Genomic DNA, 18,148 nt, shown 5'->3' on the forward strand with positions numbered 1-18,148 from the left:
CAGTGTCCAAAAATATGTTCCTCGGTTTATTTTGGGCCCTTCCTAGCAGTACTTTTGATATCTGTACTTCTACAGTTTATGATAACTTAGATATATCATATGATAAGATGTTATAGAGTTTTTCATGCTCTTCGCTTCTTGTTGAGCCTTCCCCTTTGATATCCAAATTTTTATTAACCATTGAAGGCAAATTAAGCTTTCTTTTTTCTCTCATGTTCTCGAAAAGCCTTCCTGGCTATATAACAGTTACTCAAATATTTTCAGGATTTGTGAAGACAGTTTGGGGCTAGAAAAATATTTTCGACTGACTGAATTGTTCTCCAATGTCCTTTCAGTTGGAGAGGGGCTCTTCATGGTCTGATTGAAACTATCTAAGTGTGATAGCCTTGTTTTTGTTCTGAAGGGAAAGGGGATAGAAAGTTTGTGGTGCCAACATCTGTATGTAATCTCCATTGGTGGCATATTTATTAATTTAGTGGGACACATGCATGTGCACACATACACACATACACATACACACACCTTCCCCTTTGGATGTCTGAAGTCCAGAGTGAGTCTTACTCTGCTAAAGATGTGAGAGCCCTTTATTTCTGGTTGCTCTGGGGAAGTATCAGTCTCCTTCCTTTCCAACCCTGGAAAGCCCCATGTGCATTTGCAGAGCTGGTTTGGGACCTACCCAGGCTACACAGTGCTTTTAAGGCTGGTGGCGGTAACTTAGGGATACTGTGTCAAAAGAAGGCTAGAAATATAGCTCAGGGTTGGAGCACTTGCCTAGCCTAAGTGATGCCTAAGGTTCAATTCCACTAGTACCGTAAATTAATAACAAACAACTAAGTGAATAACTAAATAATAAGCAAAACAGTGAATGGCCCCACCACTGGTTACCAAGATACCGAATAAAAACCGTTCTCCAAATTCACCTCTGAAAATTCATACTCCACATGATTAAAAAAAAAAAACAAACTACTGGATCAGGATGTGGTAGATAAACAAAAAGAAAATGGTTTTTAAACTTTGAAGGGAAATTACTTCCAATTTAAAATTCTACATACTCACGTCTCAATCAGATGTGTAAAATAGTGATTTTTCTGATATGCAAAAATCCCAGAGACTTCCTAGTATGTTCTCAAGAAGCCATTAGGAATTGTGCTTCATGAAGAGATCTAGAAATGAGAGACAGGACACAGCAGAGAAGAAAGACTAGCAGGGATGGATGACAGGCACACAGCCAAAAGCAACATGCTCATCCTGGAGCAGGAAGCTGGATATTCCCAGGGACGGCTGCTGACTGGTGGTTTGGAATAAAAACATTTACATGGCTTACAGAGTGTGGACTGTGACCTTAAGTGTACCTTGAAGCCTAGAATACCAAGCCAAGGTGGGGAAAACGAGTCCAGGAGAAGTCATTTACCACCTCTTGCTACTAAGGAAATAAAATGCTATACATCAGCCATGAATAATGTTCACAAGTTCATAACAATGCAGTATGACAGGTTTATAGCTGTGTTAACACCCTGTTGGGAGGATGAAGGGTAAAAAAGAATGGAGCGGGGGAGGGATGAAGAGGGAGGGAGGAGATACAATCAACTTTTCCATAGTAGAAAGCCAGGAGATAACATCCAAAACAAAACCACCTAGAGATAATGGATACACACCTGTTTAGAAATGTGGAAGCAAACCGGATGGAGAGGATGGATGCTGGAAAAACTGAAAATACCTATCACTGGACTGTGACCTTCTACTTAAGAAAAAGCTAGACAGGTTACAACAAAAAGGGATTCAAATAAAGTCACACACACACACACACACACACACACACACACACACACCCCTCTCGTGTGTATCAAGACTGTTCCAGCAGTCTGAGTTCACAGCTGTTTTTGAGGTAAGGTCTGAGGACTTGGCATTCCACGTGGGATTCTCTTCACTCCTGCTCTCTAGATCATCTTTAGGGTTATCTAGGAGTGAGATTGAGACGTTGGAGAAGTTAATTAACTTTCCCAAGTCTATTCATCTGGAAACTAAAGACGGTGTGAAGGTGTGAAGGGGAACTTAGCTTAAGCTTGCTTGGTGCTTACGTGGTAAAAGATGGGTGATTTCTAGGTGTGTGTGTGTGTGTGTGTGTGTGTGTGTGTGTGTGTGTCCTGAAAACAAACAAATTTCACCCATATTTGGCTCTTGGGAAAGAGGACACCTGTCAAGGGTGTTGCAATTTGAACCAAAAAAGTTTTTTTTCCTCTTCTGTATGTAACCTTCACGTCCTTCAAACTCCTATCTCCTTGGGGGCCCCTCCTTGAGGTGCCTTTTACCAGACGATGCCCCATGGTTAGTGTCTGTCGGAACAGAAGAGGAAAGGGGATGGAAGGGGGCCTGCCATGGGTTAGGATGAGCTTCCTGCTAGCGCTCAGCTAAGGGGAACCGCCTCCGGGGCCGGAGAGAAAGAAAAAAAGTGGGAGGAGTCCAGGAGGTCGTTGGTTGGAAGACTCAAAGTCTCCTCGATGGCCGCCCAGGGATGCGCGTTGTCTCTGTGCCTGTGGCTGTCCCTGCTGCTGCCGCTGCTGCTGGGGGCGAGAGCTGCCGCAGCGCGGTGGAGCGGGGAGGGCACCACTCCGCATTTGCAAAGCATCTTCCTGGGCCGCTGCGCGGAGTACACCACGCTGCTGAGCCTCCAGCCCGGGTAAGCGCTAAGCCAGAAAGTGAAAAGGGAGAGAGGGGACTTTGGAAAGTCAGGCAGAGGGACTAACGGGTCTCCATGCAGGGATAGGTAAGCGATTCTCAGGGCCAGGGGCCAGAGTGCAGGGGATCTCCAGGTCCAGGAGGCGATTGCAGATGAGGTTGTCCTGCGGTTGTAGAGGTGAGAGAGGTGCGGGTGGGAGCCACAAATACCAGTCTAGAGGTGAGTTTGAGTGACTGCCTCGCCAGCCTGCAGCCTGCAGAGGTCTCTAGCAGCAACTGCTGAAGTGCGCGCCCTTTGGCAATTTCAGGTCCTCTGCTCTAGAGGACTTAAGTTTTTTCCTCCTTATGGCTGAAATCCTTACGTCCTTCAAACTCCCACCTCCTTCAGGGGACCTGCTCAAGGTGTCTTTTGCCAGACGATACTCCAAGTTTAGTGTCTGTCTGAACAGAAGAAGAGAGGGGACGGAGAGGGAGCCGGGCGGCATTAGGATGAGTGTCTAGAGCACTCTGGTTTCCTCTGTCTTGCGCACATTGTGCTTCCTACTGAAATTTTTTCCTCCTTTGGACCCGCTTTTTGCGTTGTTATACTGTCCCTTTCTTGTGCCAGTTGTATTTAATTGTTATACATTTCAATCAGAGAGAGAGGGAGAGAGGGAGGAGAGAAGAAGGGGGAAGGAGGGAAAGAGGGAGGGAGGGAGGGAGAGAGAGAGAGGAGAGAGAGAGAGAGAGGAGAGAGAGAGAGAGAGAGAGAGAGAGAGAGAGAGAGAGAGAGAGAGAGAGAGAGAGAGAATAACATAAGGAGCTAGTCATCACTCACCAAGAGGAAGAAAAAGTGACCATTGCATAGGAAGTGATTTTGAAACAAGGTGGCTTGCACCTCAGGAGAGAAAACTGTCCCTGGAGGACATTCTGCCTCAGCAGAAGAAGCCACTCCCAGCACTTGTCATCCACTCTGTCGTCCCAAGTCTTGCCTCCTGACCTGGCCTCACGGGTGCAGAGACCTGCCCTCTAATGGACCTGAACAACGGGCCCCACTCTGGTGTCTAAATGACAAAAGCAAGAGATGTGGCCCTTGATATCTCTCTCTCTCTCTCTCTCTCTCTCTCTCTCTCTCTCTCTCTCTCTCTCTCTCTCTGTGCCTGTGCCCACACAGAGGCCAGAGGGGGACACTGGGTGTCCTGCTCTATAATTTCTGGCTCTATCATCTTCTAGTCCGAAAACTAGAGCTAGCCTGGCAGCCAGCCAGTCCCATCACCCTCCTGTTTCCTCTTCATGCAATGCTGGGGTTTGAGGCACAGGCAGCCACATGGATGGGGGTGGGTGTTGAACCCAGGTCCTCATGCTTATACCACAAGAGCCTTGTCTTCTGAAGCATCTCCCCAGTCCTGACTGGCACTTCTGCATAGGAACAAAAACTGCACAGCCATCTGGGAAGCCTTCAAGGTGGTGCTAGACAAGGACCCCTGCTCTGTGCTTCCCTCAGACTATGACCTCTTCATTAACCTCTCCAGGCACGCCATTCCGAGAGACAAGGTGAGGATACCTACCTCAGATATGATGACCAAAAATGTAATTTTTAAGTTTATGCTGCATTTTTTTCTGCTTCTTTGTTGGTAAAAAGCAGATGCATATTTAAAATTATACATCTCTCAGAAGTTTAGTGAGCTAGTTGATGAACTCAATAAATAACTTACTGGAATCCTTCTGTGTTCCTGGTGTTTTATTAAGGGTTAGGGACGCAAAAAAAAAAAAAAAAAAAAGATCTTGTAGCCTTTCCAGTCTACAAAGAGACTGGACTATTGAGGACCAGATGAGATAGTCACCGGGAATATTGTCACCTGTGCTGTATGAAGACACTATTTACCCTGGAAGGCACCAAGTGTACTGTAAAGAATGCGGTGTTTTGAGTCACCATGCACTCTAGGAAGGGCATCACACGATTTCATACCGTCCCAATCACAGCTACAGCACAAGGCCAAAGGCTTCTGCTCCTATTTTCCAAACCAAGGCACAGGAAGATGAAATGCCCTGGTCAAAATCATACATCCAGCATGGGACAGAGCTAGGCTTGCAGCCCTGGCCCCTTAATCATTTGTAATGCAAGGCTCTTGACAGTGGTTCATGTGTTTTTATACCGCTGGGAATATATGTCATTATTGTCTATGTCGGTGGTTCTCAAGCTATGGGTTGCAACCCCTTTAACCAACTTCTATCTCCAAAACATATTTACATTACGATTCATAACAGTAGCAAAATTACAGTTATGAAGTAGCAATGAAAACAATTTTGTGGTTGGGGTCATCACAACAGGAGGAACTGTATTAAAGGGCCGCAGCATTAGGAAGGTTGGGAACCATTGGTCTACGTAGTGTGTTTGCAAGACAGGGAGGAGAGAGGCAACACACTTCAACCGTGCAGTAGCAGCAAGGAGAAGGGAAGCAGTAGGCTCGCAGTGGATCCCCATGCCATGAGGAGTGGCTGCTGACTTGTCTTGATGACGACCGCAATGCGCTTTCATTTTCCCTCACATTTTAACTCCTGGCTGTTTCTCATCAGTCGCTGTTCTGGGAGAATAGCCACCTACTCGTTACCAGCTTTGCAGAGAACACCCGTCGCCTCACGCCCCTGTGCTACGTTCTGTATGGCAAGGTTGGAGATTTTCTGAGTTGGTGTCGACAGGAAAATGCCTCTGGTAAGACTTTTGCACACGTCACCACAAAGTAACAGCTCCTCTACCTGCGAATTGACCTTGGATGCTGGATATTTTCATCTATGTTCATCTCATTTCATCCTTTCCAAATCCTCTGAAGTTGGTAGCATCTATAGTAGTGGATAATAACAATATGGGCAGAGTGTACTTACCTTTGCTGCAGGCTGTTGCAAGTCTTTTAGACACATTAATTCTAGAATCCACACATTATCCTCTATGATCCTATCATTATTCCTAATTTGGCAAGCATGGAAACTGAGGCATGGCTTGATTAAGGGAGTGGCTTAGGAACGTATATCCAGTAAGCCCTGTAATCTCACAATCAGACCTTGGAGCCTATGATTCCAATCCAGCAGGACTCTGCCTTCATCTCTTTATTTTCCAGAGGGGAAACTGAGTCTTGAAGAAGGTAAACGCACTATACACATTGTTAGAACTCACACCAAATATGGAATTAGCAAATACTTTAAATGAATGCGTTTCCGATATGAAAGGCATTTGTATACTTTTCTCTTAGGACTTGATTACCAGTCCTGTCCCACATCAGAAGACTGTGAAAACAATGCTGTGGACTCCTATTGGAAAAGTGCATCCATGCAGGTAATCCTGGGATGGGTGAGTGCGTGTTGAGCATGTGTGGAATCTATGGACTGGACCCCAGGCTGTTACCTAATTTCTGTGACTCCTCCTCTTCACCTAAATGATTTCTCTGCCTCATTTCCTTTGCTCCACAAAGTTGTGAGGGTATAAGGAGATAAAATAATAATGCAGTGGCTGGTGCAGAGAAAAACATTTGGCAAATGTTAGCTATATATACATGGGGATAGTGCATTATCAGTATTTCTGTCTCACTGTGATTATGTGTGGTGCTTCAAAAAAAAAGCCCTGAAACTTCCTAGTGCTGTGTAAAATAGGAATAATCTCTACAGAAGAGCCTGGGACACCGGAGACTCGGATATGGGTATCAGAAATGTCCATAGAGTATCATTAACGGGAGTAGAGTCGGTAGGCTACCAATAAGCTGGTGCCACAGAAATGTTCCTAAGGCATGTCTGTATCTCAGAGGATATTGCCACAGAGTTGATGATGCTGTCAGTAGCTATAAAATGATGTCATTTATAGATTACATTCCATGCCTTAAGCATTGGGATAAAGATTAGAAATAAGGAGGGTTAAGTCTTTAGCTAAGTGCTGATGATTAACTGTCAATTATGCTGATCAAGAAGCAAGTAAAGGACAGGATACTTCCAGTCCTCCCCTTTCAGAAGTCATGTGTCTCTGCCTCCCATCATCTACTTTGCTCTCCAGGTGTTCAGTGGGTCCACTGACTGGGTGAAGTGGCTAAGCAAAGGGCCTCCTCCAATCCCAAGGCCTCATGTTGAGCACTGTGTACTCCTGCCAGCTCCAGGGGGAGCAGTGTTTGTTTCTACTTTCCCAGGGCTTCATCTGAAATACAGGCTCCAGGAGCTGCCAAAGTTCTTATTGGAGAGCGGAGGGCTTAGCACCTCTATAGAGGTGTCATATCAACACTCTCTGTAAAAGAACTGTAACGGGCTGGAGAGATGGCTCAGCAGTTAAGAGCATTGGCGGCTTTCCCAGAGGACCCAAGTTCAAGTCCCAGCACCCACAATGGCAGTTCACAACTGTCTGTAACTCCAGCTTTAGTCAACCTGACACCCTCATACATACATGCAGGCAAAACATCAAGGCACATAAAATAAAAATAAATAAATCACAAGAGAGAGAGAGAGAGAGAGAGAGAGAGAGAGAGAGAGAGAGAGAGAGAGAGAGAGATCTGTAAACAGGTACTAAAACTACATTTGAGCTAGGTAGAGGCAGAGGCAAGCAGATCTCTGTGAGCTCAAGCCAGCCTGGTCTACAGAGCTGGTTCTAGGACAGTCAAGGCTACACAAAGAAACCCTGTCTCAAAAAACAAAAACAAACAAACAAACAAAACACACAAAGAAAGAAAGGAAGGAAGGAAGGAAGAAAGAAAGGAAGGAAGAAAGGGAGGAAGGAAGGAAGGAAGGAAGGAAGGAAGAAAAAAAGAAAGAAAGAAAAAAGAAAGAAAGAAAGAAAGAAAGAAAAAGAAAGAAAGAAAAGAAGGAAGGAAGGAAGAAAGAAAGCAAAAAGAAAGAAAGAATTGTAGTACATGCCACTGTGAATCTCCCTCACTTTAAGGTATGTGCTCCATCTGGGTTTTGTTACTGGAAACTAGTATCAGCACCTCCAATTTTTAAGCCCTTAGAATACACTAGGTGGTTGAAGCAGGAGCAAAGCTAATCCAGTACAGTAATGACAGGACTGGAACCTTGTAAGTAGTCAGTCAATATTGTTGTTAGTATTATTATTTGTGGTGCTGCGGATCAAGCTTAGGGCTTTGCACATGTCAAGTGAAGGTCCTACCATGAGCTGCATCCCCAGGCTAAATGTTGTTATGATTTTAAACATTTCATCTTGACAGCCTTCAATCCTCTGAGGTAGCTGTTTGTTCAGACTTGGAAAATGAATTGCAAAGAGGTCAAAGGACTTTCCTGAGTCTAAAATTGTAATAAGCAGGTGAACCAGGATTTGAAAACAGGCTTTCCAGCTTCAGAGACTGAATTTTCAGCCACAACTTTCTGCAGCTTCATTGCGTGTATACCCACGAACTTTTCAATTTTTTCCCATGGTCAATGCCATCACTGCTGGTGATAGAGAGGGGCAAGGTACAGGAAGACAAGTGAAATCACCAATGATGTTCCTGCTGCCCCAATGCTACCTCTTTAACACAGAGGTTGTCAGATGTCAGCATTTGAAGACTTAACTCCTACTGTTAGTGCCTTTTGGAAGCAGCTGGAGACAAACAGCACAAAACACATCTCTGCTTGGGAGCACCAGGCATCAGGTGTCATCTTATTAGTGAGTAAACCTGTCCTGTGAGGCTCAGTGACCCATAATTCATCACCACCTACGCTTTATTCTAAAACAGTCATTTTAAGAGGGAAATTACGTGTTCCGAACTAGAGCTCTGAGAATGAGACTACCTACACACCCACTTTTTATTTGTTTATTTAATGATACCAGAAACTGAACTCGAGGCCTATTGCTTGCCAGCATGTCTGAGCTACACCCTGAGCCTCGCTCAATTATATTGTGGCAACGTGCATCTTCTGTTCATTTAATCTTGAACTTTGCTTTGAATGTAAGCACTACCTATGATATTATGTAGCCTCTGCAGATTCTTACTAGCAGCACATTAATAATTAGGACTTCAGTGTTGTGTTGGTATGTAGTGGGAACTGTACACCAGTCCCTTGCAGTTCCAAGCTGGTGAGCATGTTTTCGTCTTGCAAGCCATGCCACGTTGCACATGCTTGTGTGCGGCGCTTGTGGTGGGACTTTGCGTTGGTCACCAAAGACAGCTGGCTTATTTTCTGCACCTGTGGTTTGTAGTGCTTCATGCAGTTATTTACATGTGACTGACATGGGCCAATGAGAGGTGAGTGAGAGTGATGTCACTGGCCCTTCTCCCTTCCTGGCAGTTAACAACTTCACAGGTGTGGAGGCTTCCTCATAGTGAGAACACCAATTGCCAAACCACCAAGAGCCTCTGGTGAGTGTTCAGTGGGAGCATAGAGTGAATCTTTGTGAGAAGCCACTGCAAGGTTGAGGCTGTTTGTCATGTTAGCTCAGCCTAGTTTATTCTAGCTGACATGATGTCATGCATTCCAAATCACATCCTTAGGCTAAGGTACCTAACATGGAATTACTGAGTCTAGGAGTCAGGGACTTTAAAGGTGATTTGCTTCTCCTAATAAACCAATTTGCATCTCTACTAGCCATGTGAAATGCCAAATTTCCCCCATTGAAAATTGTCAATAAAAAAAAAACAAAACAAAGATGCTTTTAAAGCTTAAAAAAAAATAGGATGTGACTTCATTTTCTCAAAAAACTGTTTCTTCTTGCAGTATTCAAGAGACAGTTCTGGGGTGATCAATGTCATGCTGAATGGCTCAGAGCCCAAAGGAGCCTATCCCGTGAAAGGGTAAGAATTGAAATACCAAGGGCACCATAGATGATACCAAAGTAAAAGCTGGAGAATCAATCATCCCAGTCCCACTTTAAAGCTTGCTTTTGTAAAGTCAGGTAAAGTAAAACAGTTGAGTGATGTGGTCATTAGAGCCGTGTCTATACAGTTAAACTGTTAAGAGCTACAAACACACGAGCAAGTACCCGAATGCAGCAGGTGAGAAGAGCAGCTGGAGGGACATAGGTCACAAGGACCCAAATGTAGCAGGTGAGAAGAGCAGCTGGAGGGACATAGGTCAGTGGGAGTGCTTGCCTTGCACACACGAGGACCTCTGTCTGAGTCCCAGAACTGAAGGGAAAAATCCGAGAGTGGTGGCACATTTGTAATCCACGTGCTGGGGCGGCAGAGACAAGTGGATCTCTGGGGCTCACTATTTCAGCCAGCCTAGCCTCCTGGGCCAGTTCCTGGCCAGTGAGAGACTGGACTGCACCCAAGTTTGTCCTCTGGCTTATGTAGGTATGTACACACACGCATGTGCTCCCTCATACACACAAACATGTGCATGTACACCAAACGTAAAAAGAGCCCTAGAAACGTGTTTGGGGGGTGGGGTGGGGTGGGACAGGGTCTGTCTGAATAGCCCTGGCTGTCCTGGAATTCACTATGTAGACCAGACTGGGCTTAGACTCAAAGAGACCCACTTGCCTCTACTTCCCGAGTGCTGGGTTTAAAGGTGTGCGCCACCACATCTGACTTTCCTAGAAACGTTTAAAAAAATTAATGTCTAAACAAACTAACAGACCAAATGGACAGTTATCATACTGTGTTAAGACAGGAAACGTTCTCCTAGGCTGGAGACGGGGCTTGACATCAGAGAGTTTGCCTAGAATGTACTGATTCAACACCACGGAAGAACAAAAAAATAAAAATAAATGTCCTTTCTGTCTCCCAGGTTTTTTGCAGATTTTGAAATCCCATACTTACAAAAGGATAAAATCACAAGAATTGAGATCTGGGTCATGCATGACGTCGGGGGACCCAAAGTGTAAGTTATGGGGCTTGAGGTGGTATATAGCTCTGAGGTCTTGCTTTGCTTGGATATGACCTGACCAGGGCCCTTTTGCACTTAGTTTTAGGGACCTGCCAGCCTTCTGCTTCTAATGTGGCTGGTAGAGAATGATGATGATTGGGAATGCCAGTGCACTCCCAGCAGACACCATGCTGATCTTTATGAGTGGCATGGGAGCTTCAATAAACGAGCTTCTTACACATCTGTGAGGGTCAAAGCCAGTTTCTTTTTTCTTCTCTCTTGAAGGCTTGATACCTTCACCAGGGTTTTCAAAATCAACCCGGTGCTCTCCATAAAGCAACCACTTCTGCAACTAGGTGCTGGCTAATCAGTGAGGACCAGGACTTTGAAGAACTACATTTTCTCAGAAACTACCTGAGTTTACATACAATCAAGGGTGGAACTCATCTTTTTCATGAATGAACGCCACTGCCGAGCAGCCTAAGATAACGCCCCCACTTGCTTGGCTCCTGGTTTTGCAAACAGTTCTACCCTGTGGCTTAAATAGTGCCAGATAAAAAAGTTAAAAAACCCATTTGGTCCCGAAGCTTGGCGATGAGGCCACACCCTGTTTCAAGGCCGTGCAGGAGCTTCAGAGGAGAGCTGGTCTCTGTTCTTCAGAGCCTTGATGCTTCATGAAGAATATTGCCAAGCCCTGCGGCCTCATCTCTCTCTGCTTGACTGTGTAGTTTCCCAGGAGCCACAGACAGCTCCTGAACCAGAACTTTTCCCGTGTTCCCCTTGAGAGAACATCCGGGAGTGGCCGAAAGATCTTTGGTTGACACTGAAACAGAGTCTACTACGTTTTCCTCCTTCTTTAATCTGTTTGTTTTAAAAGATACATCGGTCTGTGTTTTAGGGAATCCTGTGGCGAAGGCAGTGTGAAAATCCTGGAAGACAGACTGGAGGCCCTGGGGTTCCAGCACAGTTGTATCGATGACTACCCGTAGGTGGCGCTGTGTGTAACCACTTTGACGGGTTAGAGCGATTCAAAGGGTTGGTTTCGCAGGTGTCCACTCCAAAGGCCATGATGGTGACTTCTGAGTTGCTTATGGATGTGTGGGCAGGGGGAACCTTCCTGAGTCCATTTCAAGGACAGCTGGAGGATACTAAAAGCAGAAATTTATCATATATCTATGTCCACTTTCTCCCTCCGGCCTTGGTTGTTGTGTGATGATTGGAGACCAAGGGCTATGGTTCCCACATCTTCAGATCACAGTACAGAAGCTACTGAGATGAGTCACATGGGTTAAATAACTGGCCCAAGGTCAATACTCAAGGTCAAAGTTGATTTTTGAGCCCAACTTTGTGTAGCCTTGAAGCATGTATCCCCAAGCACCTCTACTAATGTCCCTGCCTGAGTCAAAACATTGGTATTAGAAATACATCTAAATAGACAATTCTTACTGTATTACAGTTCAATGATAGGGACAGTTGTGGTTACAGATTTCAGAGTTACCACCACTTTTCTCTGGCCCAAGAACTCTCTAGAAAGTCTCTTTCTTCAGTCACCAGGCCGTGCTGTATCAGTCAGGCCAGACCCAGAAGCCTCCTCCCCATCACAGCTGTCCTGGGTCCCAGCCTGGGTCCCCCCCCTCTCCCGGGATCCCCAGTTCACTTTGCTGCTGGTTCTTGGACTCCAAGCCTCACTCAGCTCCCACTGGCTGCTGTTCTGTGTTAAGGCTTCTCTATGGCTCGTGTGTAGCATAGAAAACTGCAAAGCCTAGGCAAACAAGGGCCAACACAAATGTAGGGAAGGGTCTCCCAACCCTCAAAATTCAGTGACATCACCTTTAGTCTTGTGTCAGCTAGAGGTCACATCAGGGTCCTTGGTGATACTGGCGGAGTGTTATCTCTCCATAGACTTTCTCCTCCTGGTTGGTTTCTGCTAAAACCATGTTAGATTGTATTTGGTGAAATCCAAAGCCTGTCTTTGGTAAAAGACAATAACAGCTACATTTATTTTTTGTAAATATGTATGGACAGATGGCATCTGTTGTCCCAGGCACTCATGAGGCCAAGGTGGGACGATGACTAGAGCCCAGGAGTTCAAGACCAGCCTAGGCAACGTAGTGAGGCAATACCCCCCAAACCACTACTAATAAAATGTATGTATGTACAGTAGACTTCACCGCAGCACAGGTGAGTCTAAGCAGGGACCACAGAGCATGCACCGAGTGATGGTGTACCTCCCCCATGTCTCTCAATTCTTTCCAGTTGTATGATCATAGAGGTGTTGTTGTAGCCTTGTCATTTATATCCCGTGTGCCACAGTCACCTGATCCTGTTTCTGTTGCCGTTTTCCTTCCCTCCTGGTTGCCCTGGAACTTCGTATTTTCTGCCTCGATTGTACTAGACAGTGGAACATTCTTTGCTGAAGCCAGAGCATGGCCATCACCACTCGTATTTTAAGTCCAACCTTCCGTCCAAAGTACACATCCAAAAGGTGTTCCTAATAAAGTAGGATGTGCAGGCAGAACGGGTCTGGATGAGCCTAAAGGTTCAAGGTTAGCTCTCTAACTCATCATGTTTCCCATGTTGTGAGGGCATGGGAAAACCGTTGTGGTCAGCTTTAGCTGCAGCAGATTGCAGTTGAAAATAGGACCAACTCCATTGATGGTTGTCAGGTTAAATGACGAGATCTGAATAAAACACACAATCAACATTGCTGCTACATAAGTGCTTGATAAGTGCTAGCTCTTGTGTGGAAGGTATTGAGACAGGGTCTCACTGTGCAGCCCTGGCTTTCCTGGAACTCCCTACATAGACCAGGCTGGCCTCAAACTCACAGAGACCTGCCTGCCTCTGCCTCCCTCCCCAGTGCTGGGATTAAAGGTGTACCCCCACTCCCAGCCTACCATAGTGTTTAGAAAGGAGTGGCTTATGGGATCTTCCGAGATGCATGCTGTGTTTCCAGCACTTTTCAGGCGCGTCATAAATGTTTAAGGGGTGCAAGTTTTCTGGGTAATCTCTTAAAGACTGTTTTCCTCCTGTAGACCGGTGAAGTTCTTAATGTGTGTGGACCACACCACTCACCCGGACTGTGTCATGAACTCGTAAGTAATTGGCTGGAATCAGCAGCACCCAGGTGAACTGCAGTGTGATTCTCCATGCATCTCCTAAATTGTCCACTGCACAGTAGGTTGTTTCTGTACTGCAGCCTCCTCCACCTCTAAGTCTCTGAGCTAGGCCAGTACAAGTTCCACAGATATCTGCAAGCTGTGCCAGCTCTCTCCAGGCTACCCAACACCATGCTGGACCTAGCACCACTTCAGCAGACGTTCCAGAAGTGGAGCTGCAAGGGGACCTTGGAACTTTTTCTTCTTAATCCTAGTTTGTCTTTAAGTTAATATACGTGCTTGAAACAAAATTTGCAATTATAAAAAGGTCACAGAAGTGAACCCTGTTTTTCTTTACTCCTATGCTAGTCAGTTTCCTTACTCAAAGTAGGTAGACCACTGTTTCTATATTCTTGTGTGTCCTTGTAGATTATGGCATTCCTGTCATGGCACATGTGTGCATCTATACATCTGCATGGACATGTACATGCGTGCACGCACACACACACAACACAGACATAGATATCTTGTATTAGTTATAGTAAATGATACTATAGATACGATTCTGGGATTTGCTTTTTTCATTTAACAGTATGTCTTGGAGATGTTTCTATACATTTTTAAGAAAATAAATTTTAGGGCTAGAGAGATGGCTCAGTGGTTAAGAGTACTGGCTGTTGTTCCAGAGGACCTGGGTTTGATTCCTAGCTCCCACATTGGTGACTATCTTTAACTCCAAAATATGCCAAACCAACACCTCTAATATAGACTCAGAAATATAGTGCAAAGAGAAACAAAGCTGTGTGTTTAATTTGTGGATGTTAATGGGGCAGATGGCAGAAATGGGTCTGAGAAGATGAACTCCAAATCATAACTTCTAGATAAAAAAGTAAGAATTGCAAGAAGATGAGGGGAGATCCTCATAATGTCTTGCATTTTTCTCTGTGTTATTTCATTTTGTTGAAAATAAATTAAATGTATCCAGATATTAGCTAGTTAATTATTTTAAGGCAAAAAAAGTGGGGATGGACATGGACTGAATCAGAAATGCAGCTGTATAAATGTCCAGCAGGGCGAGCCATTGGCTAATAAGAAAAAGGGACTCAGCCTCCTAAGGAAGTTGTCTGTGGGTAAGAACCTGGCCACTAGACCAGAGCAGTAGTATTGTTTCTGAACCAAGATAAGATAGTTTTATAACTTTAAAAGTTCATGATTTAATTGTTTGAAAATAATTCAGTAATTTCTGTTTCAAGAACTCCCAAGATCAGACCTTCTTTAGTTTAAATGGGATTTGGCCAGGTCTCTGCTGGATAGTTTAAAGTCAGAACAAGTTTTTCTCAATCAGTTAAACTCTGATGATACACTATTCACCAGTAAGGAACTTGGCTAACACTCTGAAACATTTGTACAATAAGAACTCATACACAAGGAAAAATAATTGACTCTGTGTGAACCAGGATGAACTATGTCCAAGGGGTGGGGTCAGGCAAAGGAGGCAAATTGCATTGTGTGTATTTACACAAAGAGGTGTGTTCGTGTGTGTAAGTGTGTGTGTGTGCGTGTGTGTGTGTGTGTGTGTGCGTGCGCGCGCGCGCGCGCGCGCGCGCGCCTGTGCTTTCTTGAAAGGACAACTGGAACTATTAGCTGTAATTCTCTGGGAGTAGGGAAATGAATAATTTTTACTTTCGGCCTTATGAACTTTCTGCTCTATCTAAACACTTCTGTAGTGTGCATGCATGATTTTGAAAGCAGATGTCACACACTGACATTATCTCTGTTTCCCTTTTTCTTTCCAGAGCCTCAGCATCTCTGCGGAGGGAGAGAACATCTTTTTATACGACAGGGGATGCCAGCCTTGTCATTTCTCTCTTAGTGGCTTTGGCTTCAACTTCTCAAATGTAATTTGAAAATCGCCGTGCGGGTCTAACAGAAGCCAGCCTTGCATCAGCCTTGACCAGTCCACCCTGTTCTGTGTAGACCAAGGGAGCCCCGTGTCTAAAGATACTTTCTTCTAGGAAAACAATGTAACCAGACAGTAATCCTATTATACTTATGCTTATGATTCAAGAAATAAGACATTTAGCCAGTCTTGCTTACCAGGCAGAATTTGCTACCACAGAATTAAAGTTATTATCTTTTATTTTGATAATAACACAAAATACTGTGACCTGGAGTGTTATAGAATCTCATATAATTAAATATATTTTTGGAAGTATCTGTATTTTCTATTTTCTGTATGTTCCTGTTCCAAAAGACACAATACATGCTTGTTAAGAGCTTCAGATACCTGTACAGTATATATATATAATGCAAAGATGTATATATAACGATGTCTTTTTAATGACTACTTATGACAAGGGAACAACCTAAAATGTCAAATACACACACACACACACACACACACACACACACACACACACACACACACACAGAGCTGTTGAGACCAGCTGCATGAGGTTTTGTATATCCATAGGATGGAATATTTATTTAGCAAGTAAAAGTTATGTACATCACCTGACTGATAAACAGTTAAATAATCTGTGGTGCATCTGCATTGGGGAATATTGCTCAATGATCCAAAGTAACTAGTATCCATGTATGTAATCATACACATGGCATTGTGCTAAGCGAAAGAAGCCAGACCAAAAAGCTGCACACTGAAAGGTAAAGATATAGAGTTCTGAAAAAGACAAAGCTATGGGGAAGAAGAGGAATGCAGTAATTCCAGGGTGGCTGGGACGGGTGTATGAAGAAGGGGGTGAGGATAAATTAAAGGAGCAGTGAGAAGGACCAAGGTCCAAGGACAGTCTTATGTGAGCCTGGACTTCTCAAAGATCTTAAAGCTGTGTATCAGAAGGGGCAGATCTCACTGGATGTAAGTTTAAAATCTCTGTCTCCAGAGAACATTTAGTCACATAAGAAAATGTTAATGAGTGTGAGAGGTGGGATATAAAACTACTCATAGTATGATGCAAATGTTATGAAATATAATAGGAATATAATAAATCCTGTCATGGATATGTGTTTGTACAACATGCATACACTGTAAATGAATAAAAGAAAATAATCCAAAGGGCAGTGCAGTTATCTCTGGATAGTAACCTCACAGTGATTCTATTTTTGACCTTTGGCTTCTTAATATCTTTTCAAATTTTTTATAATATATTACTTTTATAATAAGAAATTTTGTCTAAACAAATAATATTTCCAGAAGACAAAAAAAAAACAACCTAAAAAAATATTGTTGCAGATACTTCTGTTCTCTACCTGTAGCAAGCAGACCTGAGAGTTCCCTGATACTGATATGGGGGTGGGGTAAGTGGGTGGGGTGGGTGATGTGTGGAGGTAAGGTAGCATGTGGAGCATCAGGAGTTCCCCAGACTGTCTTGGAAGACCTAGTAATCCCTGCAGACCCAGAGAACTGCCCAGGCAGTCAGTTCTGAGGTTCCATGCCCCACCCTGCAGCGCTGAATGCCTGAAGTCTTTTCTGGCTGAGGTCACTTGATCTGGGTGAGACCCACATACAGGGCTAATGTTTAATTCTTGTGGCCTCTTGAGCAAACATTCTCTGTAAACCTGGGACTCCACGTACTTTAACATCACTGCATTCAGCAGAGAGTCACAATTCAGCCTCATGACTGTGGACTATGGAGGGTCAGCTCAGACCCTCCCTAGGCTGTCTCTCCCCCTTCCCCCTCCCTCTTTCTCTCCCCCTTCCCTCCCTCTCCTCATCTCTCTATCTCCCTTCTTCCCCAATCTCTCTAACTTCCTCCCTCCCCATCTCTTTTCCTCCCTCCCTTCCTCAGTATGTGTGTGTGTGCGTGCGTGTGTGTGTGTGTGTGTGTGTGTGTGTGTGTGGTGTGTGTGTGTATGTATGTGTGTAAATTTTTTTTCTGTTTTTTTTTTCTTTTGGTTTTTTGAGACAGGGTTTCTCTGTGTAGCTTTGTGCCTTTCCTGGATCTCGCTCTGTAGACCAGGCTGGCCTCGAACTCACAGAGATCTGCCTGCCTCTGCCTCCCGAGTGCTGGGATTAAAGGCGTGTGCCACTACTGCCCACCCTATGTGTGTAAATTATATAATCACTTTCTAGCTTCCTCAGCCTTCCTTCTCTGACTCCTGACTCTCTTCATTCTCTACCTAACTCTGTCCCTTTGGAATCCACACACAAATTTGCTCCATAAGGCTCAATCAGGGGTTTTTCCTCCAATGTCAGGAGACAACAGGCTGCTTGATCACTGCTACCCCTGTGGTTTTCTCTGGGGACTCATGCAGGAATTTAATATTCGAAGTTTTATGTTAGTAAATTAAATAAAGAGAAATTAATCCAACTATTGTGTTCAGAGTTACGGTCTTTGGGAAGTAGATTAGGTCATTGATGACTAAACGTGGGTGGCTCTCTAAGGGAAAAGAGAAAGACCATGTGGTGCTCTGATGAGAATGACCTCCATAGGTTCATTTGTTTGAATACTCAGTCATCAGTTGTTGGAACTGTTTGGGAAGGATTAGGAGGTGTGGACTTTTGGGAGGAGGTGTGTCACTGGGGGTGGGCTTTGAGGTTTTAAAAGCCCATGGTACTGCCATTCCCAATTAGCTCTCTCTGCCTCCTGCTTGTGTAAGGCTGT

The 18,148-nt window shown here is 44.5% G+C and overlaps 1 protein-coding gene across 1 annotated transcript; it reads left to right on the forward strand.

Annotated features, from left to right (window-relative positions):
• The first annotated feature begins 2,498 nt into the window (after window positions 1-2,498).
• On the forward strand, window positions 2,499-15,634 carry Bst1 (bone marrow stromal cell antigen 1). The gene is made up of 9 exons (XM_059275806.1): window positions 2,499-2,677; window positions 4,083-4,209; window positions 5,233-5,368; window positions 5,904-5,986; window positions 9,337-9,413; window positions 10,351-10,443; window positions 11,327-11,413; window positions 13,464-13,523; window positions 15,323-15,634. Exons 1-9 carry the CDS (start codon window positions 2,499-2,501, stop codon window positions 15,426-15,428), a joined length of 948 nt encoding a protein of 315 aa, XP_059131789.1. The 3' UTR covers window positions 15,429-15,634.
• The last annotated feature ends 2,514 nt before the right edge of the window (window positions 15,635-18,148 follow it).

The sequence above is a fragment of the Peromyscus eremicus genome, chromosome 10 (assembly GCF_949786415.1).
Source record: "Peromyscus eremicus chromosome 10, PerEre_H2_v1, whole genome shotgun sequence".
NCBI lineage: Eukaryota > Metazoa > Chordata > Mammalia > Rodentia > Cricetidae > Peromyscus > Peromyscus eremicus.

What these genes read in the sequence shown, in the direction of transcription:
- Bst1 (XM_059275806.1), top strand. Translation starts at nt 2,499, where the DNA reads ATGGCCGCCCAGGGATGCGCGTTGTCTCTGTGCCTGTGGCTGTCCCTG. An exon ending in GGAAAAGTGCATCCATGCAG is followed by an intron (nt 5,987 to 9,336) that starts GTAATCCTGGGA and finishes TTCTTCTTGCAG; the next exon opens with TATTCAAGAGACAGTTCTGG. An exon ending in GACGTCGGGGGACCCAAAGT is followed by an intron (nt 10,444 to 11,326) that starts GTAAGTTATGGG and finishes TCTGTGTTTTAG; the next exon opens with GGAATCCTGTGGCGAAGGCA.